At 41.2% G+C, this 9,277-nt stretch overlaps 1 protein-coding gene across 2 annotated transcripts in view; it reads right to left on the bottom strand.

Annotated features, from left to right (window-relative positions):
• Nucleotides 1–9,277, bottom strand: part of ASTN2 (astrotactin 2) — a 1,158,830-nt gene that overhangs the window by 665,476 nt on the left and 484,077 nt on the right. For both annotated transcript variants that reach the window (XM_069073820.1, XM_069073821.1), the window contains 3 exons: nucleotides 8,639–8,723; nucleotides 7,756–7,830; nucleotides 6,165–6,302 (listed from right to left, as the gene is read on the bottom strand). In XM_069073820.1, coding sequence (XP_068929921.1) covers nucleotides 6,165–6,302; nucleotides 7,756–7,830; nucleotides 8,639–8,723 — 298 coding nt within the window. The remainder of the gene's footprint in view (nucleotides 1–6,164; nucleotides 6,303–7,755; nucleotides 7,831–8,638; nucleotides 8,724–9,277) is intronic.

Here is a 9,277-nt window from a genome sequence, read left to right as displayed (position 1 = left end):
GTATTCACTCTGTCTGCAGGACAGTCTCCAGACCCCTGCAACAACAGTACTGTCCCTCACCAGTGGACAGTATTCACTCTCTGTCTGCAGGACAGTCGCAGGCCTTCTTAGTGAACAGCCAGGTTCCAGGACTTCTTCAACAAAAGGACAGTCTTTCACCAGTGGACAAATCTGGCAAAATAACATCAAAACAGACAGACAAAGTACCAGCAAAACAGCCATGTCTCCTCAGTCCTTGGCAGCTCAGGGGGCAGGTCTCAAAAGTCCAGAGCACAAAGCGGCCACCAGCAATTCTCTTAGTCTCTCTCTAGTGTCTCTCCAAATCTACGTCACCAGCTCCTCCCAGTCAGGACTTTCTTTTCACATCAAAAAGTCCATCCCACAGGTGGGATTAACAAGCTCTGGGTTTTAATACAATCAATTTGAAAACCAAGCCCAATACAGGGGAATCTCCACATTCCATTACTATCACAATATGTCATGCTGCCTTACTCCAGGAATTCCAGGAATACACTGATTCTAGAAGAATAAGTCTCCCCCTCTCCCCATCCACATCAGAGTCAGGTAGTCGACAGTTATATACAGGACCAGAAGACCACACTTATGACCAATACAACACCAGAAATGTCACTGGAGCCTTCCTGATTCCCTTCTCTCAGAGAAAATGACCTAAAGTAGAGATGTAAAGAATACCTGAAAGGGCAGCTAGGTAGCGCAGTGAATAGAGCACCAGCCCTGGAGTCAGGACGACCTGAGTTCAAATCCTACCTCAGATACTTAACACAAAAACTAGCCCTGTGACCTTGAGCAAGTCACTTAACCCCAATTGCCCTCCAAGAAGAAAGAAAGAAAAAGAATACTTGAGAAGTGGGAGAAAAGAGCCATTGAGATCTGAGAACATTCTAAATTCTCCTTAGAGAGAAGGAAGAAACCACTTCCAAACTAACAGTATTACCCTTATTCCCACTCCCCTTCATTAACAGCAATGCTCTACAATATTTTCTTTTCTTTTCCTTTTTGGAGGGGGGAAGGTAGGGCAATTGGGTTTAAGTGACTTGCCCAAGGTCACATGGCTAGTTTTTTGTGTTAAGTGTCAGATTTGAACTCAGGTCCTCCTGACTCCAGGGTCGGTGCTCTAATTCACTGAACCACTTAGCCACCTCTCTACAATATTTTCTAATGGTTATTTTCCATCTGAGATAGTTAAAGCATATTCAGAGGGCGAGAGGGGAGTTTTATTTTATTCTAACAATTATAATAACTATCCCCTTATTTCAAGGGGAAACTCCAGCACCAGGATATTTGGTAAGAAGGTGGAGTTTATTTTGAGAAGCCCTCTCCCAAGAATTATCCACTATTACTTTCAGGTGATCAAAATGTGTGGGTTCATATAGAAAAGAAGTTGCCAACTTTAGTGGCTTCCTCTTCTGTAACATTTAAATTCCTTTGCCTGGAATTCAAAGCCACTCATAATCTATTGCCATCCATCCTACCAAGTTCTATGATATATGATGATTGGTTAAAGGAACTGGGAAAAGAAGACTGGGATGGAGTTACTGGTGGGGAAAGACAACTATTTTCAATTATTGAAGGGATGTCATGAGAAGGAAGGATTAGACTAGGTCCATTTGATCTCAGAGGGAAGGGCCAGGAACAGTTGGGAGTCAGTTGCAAAGAAAAGAAATTTATACTCAATATCAGGGAAAATTTCATAATAATTAGAGCCGTTCAACAGTGGAATGAACTGCTTTGGGACATGGTGGGTTCCCGATTCTTAGGTTTCTTTAAGCAGAGGTTGGATATCTACTTATTGCATATGTTACAGTAGAGTTCTCTTTCATGTATGGTTTGAACAATATGATTGCTGAGGTAACTGCTGGCTCTTAAATTTTGTCATAGGTTTATATTCAAGTCATACTGGGCTAGACAGTGTTTCTTAAACATGTCCTTTCATTTCCCACCTTCATATCTTTTATTATTGTTTCTTAAACTGGGAATATTCTTCCTTTTGAAAATTACCTGCTAAATTTCTACCAATCATTTAGAATGCAACAAATAGGCCACCCGCTCTATAGAGCTTCCTCTGACCATGCCATTCCCATGCTAAACCACCTTCAGGTATTTTCCTATTCCTTTTAAAGTAAGATATCCTGGAACTGAAAGTGATTCTCAATTTACCTTCAGATGCCTTTCCAGTTTTATTTATCATCATTCCCCTTCACAAAATGGGACCATATATTTTTCCCCTCATTAAACATTTTACCTACTATCTCCACATATTTTAATAAGCCTTCTCCCATGCCCAAAATATACTCTTTCCTCTCCTCCACCTTTCAAAAGTTTTATCTTCTTTCAAGTTTTAGCTCAGGTATCATCAGCTGCTAAAGCTTTCTTTAAACCACTCATTTGTCACTGCTCTCTCCTTTTTCAAATTACTTTGCTTTTACTGCTTATTTTTGTACATTTTTACTACCCCCAGCAGAATGCATGTTATTTGAAGTCAGAAGCTATCTTTGCATGCCTAGTATCTAGCATAGCAGGGGCTTAATAAATGTTTATTTTGAGCTGAACTGATCACCCCTAGTGAGTAATGATACTCCCTCAGGATTTATATAGAATTTTGTTTTGCACCTTTCTAATGCATATGTCATATTGTTGTTGTTGAGTTGTGTCCAACTATTCATGACCCCATTTAGGGTTTTCTCAGCAATGATACTGGGGTGGTTTGCCATTGCCTTCCTAGATCAAAAGATCTAGGTGAAGACCTCTTGAATAGCCTCCTCCCTAGAGACAGTCAGTGGGCATGGATTGGAACTACATAGGATGAGAAATTTGGGATGGATTATGATCTGCAGTATTGCACCCAAATCAATGGACTCATATATCCATTAAAATATCAAAGGACAAGGGGGGAAGGACCAACTCAGGAGAGGCTTGTTTTGCATTAGAAGATACAGGGCCAAGGTCAGGGATGGATGGTCAGCAGCTGACTCTTCCCTCAGCCCATCACTCCGGACATCTTACCTGAGAACTGTGCTGGCCACAAACCAGGGCCCTAAGGAAGAAAAGAGGCTGTTCGGCACCTTCCTCTGTCCAAATCCCATTAGGAAGCTCTCTTCTCTTTCTTCTCTTTGTCCTGTAATGCTCTGCTCAGCTTCTATCCTAATCTTTTCTTTTTGTGTGTGATTCCCTGACCGTATTATTGGCTATCTATAATTATTATCTCTTATTTATTAATTCTCTAACTTATCATCTGACTATAACTTATTAATTCTTCAAAATGCTCAGCGATATGCTTCTCTGAGCAATGCTGTGTCAAACGAGGTTTATTAGCATAACCAGGAAAGGGGGCAATCCACAGGGTGGTTTCTGGGTTTGCATTTGGTGGAGATGGTACAATTTTATCCACATTTGCAGCTGCTACAAGGACAATTGATTTGTTTGAGGCAGGATGGTGGGAATTTGAAGGCTGCCTGTCCTTGAGCAATGCTAATAAGACAACTGTGTGTTTTCTTCAGGTAATCATACTTTCTAGAATAGCTTATTATCACCATGGTATTTGGAAACTGGCAGTAACATCAGGAAGTTTGGGGGATCTTGCCCCACTAAACCCCTGATTTATTTCCTTAGAGTATTTCTTCCTCTTCTGTCCAGGTTCGCCTGCAGAAACTGTTCCCATCCTCCAAGACTCTATCTGGCTGCAGGATATTAATAGCTCTAGAAGGAAGGTAAGGGGTGTTAAGAGATTCCCTGAACTTCTCTTTTTGAGTTGCTATAGTATCCAGAAACAATCACTAAAAGAGAGCTATAGAAAAAAATGTACTGGACTCAGGATTGAATGCCATCTCTGCCACTGATCAGACCTGTGACCTTGGGAAAGTCCCTTCACTTTGAGAACATGGTCTGGGGAGGGGGGGGTAAGATTCACAGCTCAGAAAAGGTCACCTTTTTCAATCTGTTAATTAGAAAATGTTACCTCTTACTAGGTAACATTAAGCCCAAAAAGTGATGTTCCTGGTAGGAATTTTAGACACCAAAACCAGGGAGGTTTCAGAGAAGAAAAGGAGTCTTTTTTTTGTCACTTCCCAAACTGCATGACAAATGCAGACATGATCCAGTGGTCTCCAAAGTGGGGGCACTGGTGCCTCTGTGTGTGGGGGGGTGGATATGTAGGGGTGTGCAAGAAAGTCAGTTGTGAAGCTTGTGTCCAATATAACCACACCTACCCTATTTCACAACACTCTTACACTCTTTCCTCTTGCTCTGCAGTGTAAGTCTCCAACCACTCCCCTCCTGAGCCAGGTGTCAGTGCCTCAGGTCACTTTTAACCTGAACTTTCTACTTACAGGAGCTGTGTTGGTACCATTGGGAAAATTCATACCAACTTCCTGACTCTTAGTCAATAATGTGCTGATAAATATTTAATAACAGGTTCTCAGGGGGCAAAATATAAGCATGGCACACTTTTATTAACATTTTCTCCATCACTTTCTAAAGCAGAGACAACAAAATAATAAACGAAGCCTTGATTTATAGGATTTGCTGAATTTCCAAGATGTAAATGCTCATGCTGAAAATTTAACAATCAGCTCTCTTGAGCTCAAGCTGGCTCCAACACATCCCTGCATCTCAGCTCACTGGATGGCTGTGGCAGGTGCCCCTCAAAAAGCAAGTTTTGCTCTCTAGGATCAATTACTGTTGGGGAAAAGGTCCACATACATTCACCCTTTGCATTTTATGTCAGACGAAATGATTGACTTAGCAGATATAAAAACGTCATCACATTATCTTTTCCTAAAACCCTTCCATTGTCTATTCTTCCCTAAGAATGTTGGTAGCACTTTTATCCTTCCAAACACCCAGATTTTCACAAGTTTAGTGTCATCTTTGAGTTTTCACCCCCTCTTCAGGCAGCTAAGTGGTGCAGTTGATGGGTGATAGATAGAGCACTGGCTTTGGAGTCAGAAAGACCTGTGTGCAAATCCGGCCTTTGACGCTTAACACACTTACTAGCTGTGTGATTTTGGGCAAGTCACTTAACCTCAATTGCCCTCCTGTGCAGTAGATTGAGTGTCAGGTCAGAAGTCAGAAAAACTCATCTTCCTGAGTTCAAATCTGGTCTCAGATACTTACTAGCTGTGTGACCCTGGGCAAGTCACTTAACCTTGTTTGCCTCAGTTTCCTCATTTGTAAAATGAGCCAGAGAAGGAAATGGCGAAGCCTTCCAATAATTTTACCAAGAAAACCCCAACTGGGGTCACGAAGAGTACAGATATGACTGAAAAATGACTGAACACTCCCCTCTTCCTCCAGACCCGTTTCCACACCCAGGATCAGCTATAACATTCTGTCAGTTCTACTACCACTTCTCTCAAATCTATCTCTTCCCCATTCACATGGTCACCACCCTAATTCAGGCTCATCACCTTTTATGTGAACTACTGAAACAGCCTCCTGTTTGGTCTCCATTCCTCCCTTGGTGCATTCAGATTCATTAACATTGACTTTCCCATGTACCCACCAGCAGCTATACGGAGGAGTTAATATAGTTTGCAAAGGCTGTGGATTTTCCTTTTTAGTCACATCTTTCTGATCCATCCTCCACAAGCTGTCAGAGAACCTCCTTGAGCACTGTTCTGACCTTGTTACAGGCCTCTTCAGTAAGCCGAGGCAACTCCCTATTGATTCTAGAATCAAATATTATTTTGTCATCCTTATTAATCTCTATTTTATGTTTTACATACATAATTATCAATACAATAGCATATTATGTATTTTTTTGTTTTTGTTTTTTGCTTTTTTTTGGAGGGTAATTGGGGTTAAGTGACTTGCCCTAAGTCACACGGCTAGTGAATATGTAAAGTGTCTGAGGTCACATTTGAACTCAGGTCCCTCTGAGTCCAGGAATGGTGCTATATTCACTGTGCCTCCTAGCCATCCCTACATTATATATTTTACATAAATATGCACATATTGGGAATTTGTGTTGTTGTTTGTTTGTTTTTGTTAACTGAAACAGCTGTGTCATAAAAACATTTTAGCAACCAATGTTACAGTGAATTTATACAAAGGGATGGCTGACAATGTGATTTGTGACTGTTGTCATGGAAAGAAACAGTCCCTTGGAAGCCGAGGCATACCTCAAGTCTAGAGAGTTTTCCTACCTGACATCAGCAGGGTCTTCAGTCACAAGCACATCAGTCTTACAGCTGGCCAGAGGGTTGATGGATAGATCCACAGGAGGCACCACAAAGCTCTTACTGACTGGGAGCCAGAGTCCCTGCCCCAAGCTGTAGGTAGACCTAGAAGAGAAGCAGTCAGAATGGGGAACAAAGCAGTGAACTTAGAATTTAGAAGATCTGACTTTTGGTTCCAACTTACTCACTGTATGACCTTGGGCAAGTTTCTTAACCTCTCTGGGATTTTCTTATCTATCTATTTATCTATAGATCAACAAAAAAGTGGGGGGGAGCTTCCAGGGGCATCCAGGTGGCACAGTAGATAGTGCACCAACCCTAGAGTCAGGAGGACTTGAGTTCAAATCCAACCTCAGAGACTTACTAGCTGTGTGACCCTGGGCAAGTCACATAACTCTGATTGCCTCGGGGGGGAGAAGAAGGGGTTCTTAACTTAGGGTCCATAGACCCCTAAGTGTCCATGAAGAAATTTCAAGGAATCTATGAACCTGGATGGAAAAAAAATAATCTTTGTTTTCATTGATTTTTGGCTTCCTTTATATTCTTACATCCATTTTATTTTATGCATTTACAAGCATCACTCTTTTTGTTTTGTTTTGTTTTGTTTTGTTGGAGAGGGGAAGGCAGGGCAACTGGAGTTAAGTGACTTGCCCAAGGTCACATGGCTAGTAAGTGTTAAGTGTCTGAGGCTGGATTTGAACTCAGGTCCTCCTGACTCCAGGGCTGGTGCTGTATTCATTGTGCCACCTAGCCACCCCTACAAGCATCGTTCTGAGAAGGGTTCACAGGGTTCACTAGACAACCCAAGTGGTATAGGAAACCCCCCGCCAAAATTTTAATAACCTGTGAGCTAGATGATCTGCTAGTTCTAACATTTTGTGATCTCATTTCTCATTCTCACCTGGGAGGTCCTTCCTTCTCCTTTACCAGGCAAGGATCCTATCTTTGAAGGCCTAGTTCAAGTTCTCCCCCCTCACCACCATCAGCCCATAGGAGGCATTCTCTTCTCTGAACTACTCCAGCACTTGTTGAACTCACCACTCACTGGACAATTATTATGTAATGGCAAATAGTGTGAATTAACTATTTATATATTGTGTGTTTGGGTATCTGTCCTCTCCCCAAAAAGACCACAAACCCCACAAGGGCAGGGACCACACTTTGTATTTCTTTGTCTCTCTGACATCATCAGGGACAAGGCTTAGGCAGAGAATGTACTCAGTAAATGTTCATTCACTTTCCTCATCTTTTAGCTGAGGATTTTTATACCCCTCTTCTATAACTTATAGAGTTATTGCAAAATTACATGAGAAAAAAGCAAATCACTTAGAGAATTATAAATATGAAGCCATAGTAGCAGCAGCACCAGCAGCAGGAGCCATGACAAATTCAGGTTCATGAATTGTGTGAGGAAAAGATGATTTGGAGGTAGAGAATTTGAATTCAAATCCTAATCCTGCTTCAGTGACTATGAGGGAAAACAAAGAGGAAATATTTTCCCTCCCCCACATCTAATCTAGGATACTACCCCCCCCCCCGAGTAGATCTTCCCACTGACCTGAGGATCTTTTCAGGTGCCTGCTCCCCTGTTACAAGGTCATATCCCCTTTCCAGTGTAGTGTAAGGCCAAGGTCTGTGAGGAAGGGAACATGGGGAGGAAAACAGAACAGCAAAGGGATACTTAGTAAAATGAAAATGTTATCTCTGTGTAGACTTTATTCAAGAAAAACAAAAACAAAACCAGATTTGCCCATTCCCAGTTTCCCCAAACAAATAAGTATAGCTATCAGGGATGGGGGGAGGGGGGATATGATTAAAAAAATAATTCTTTACAAATGAATGAATCAACCACAAAATTCCTTTAAATCCCAAGTTTTCCTCATGCATTTAACTATTTATAGGTTTTGGTTGTTTTATTTCTTCGTTTTGCATCTCTCATCTTGATCATTAACTATTCAATGGTGGGGTTTACAAGTAAAAAGTTGAGTCACCTATTTCTGAGAATTCATTAGCAATTAGAACATTAGACCACTAGATAGGAGAAGTAGGTCAGGAAACATGGGTTCCAGTGTCAGATGTGATACTATTTAGCTTTGAGAATTTAGACAAGTCACTTTCCTTTCTCTAGGCCTCAGTTTTCTTTGCCATGAAATGAGTGGGTGGTTGGCCTCAAAGTTCCTTTCCAGCTTAAACACTGAACATTCTAAAGTCCTATTCTAAGCCCAATATTGTAACATTCTATATTCTAAACTCCTCTCCAGTGCTACCATTTTATGTTTATCTTTAACATTACATTAATTAAATGGGAAAATGAGTTTTTATTTATATTTAACTTTTGCAGACTCCTTCTGTTCCATAAGTGCACTTGCTTTGGTCTTGTTAGAAAAGTCCAGTAAGAGAGAAGTGTTGCCGGCCCAAGCCCTGACTTCCCAGGCACTCACCCTTCACTCTGCCCCCAGTCACTCCGCACACACAGGTGTCTGTGCACAGGGTCTGGAGCATAGCCTTCATGACAGCTGCACTCCCCTTCAAGAGGAAGAAGAAAAAGAAGGTCATGAACATAAAACCTGGCAAGTTATAACTGTAGCATTAATGGCAGCGATTCCATTCAATTAACAATTATTAAACACCTACCAAGTTTTGGGAATACAAATATTAAAAACAATAACAACACACAACAGCTATCATAAAGGACTTTATATCCTACCATTGATAATTGTAATCATCTAAAATGGACTTCAGAGTTTTCAAAGTGCTTCCCTCAAGAATCCCCTGGGAGGAAGTTAATACAGGAATTATTAACTCCATTTTGCGGATGAGGTTTAGAGAGGTTAAATAATTTGAAAAGGCTAGCAAATGGGAGGGCCAGGACTTAATTCAAGCTATCTGGCTTCAAATATCTAGGACCTTGGTATCTGAAGGACATTTTCCCATGTCTATGCAGTGTATGTGATTGACCTGAGGAAGTTCCTATCTATCTGTCATCTATCTATCTATCTATCTATCTATCTATCTATCTATCTATCTATCTATCTGTCTGTCTGTCTGTCTGTCTGTCTGTCTGTCTGTCTGTCTGTCTG

Source organism: Petaurus breviceps, unplaced genomic scaffold (genome assembly GCF_028583685.1).
Source record: "Petaurus breviceps papuanus isolate PSGF00001 unplaced genomic scaffold, PetGlider_PUasm1.0 90879, whole genome shotgun sequence".
Lineage (NCBI taxonomy): Eukaryota > Metazoa > Chordata > Mammalia > Diprotodontia > Petauridae > Petaurus > Petaurus breviceps.
The sequence above is the reverse complement of the archived record's forward strand: the minus strand, read 5'-3'. Positions and strand labels throughout refer to the sequence as shown.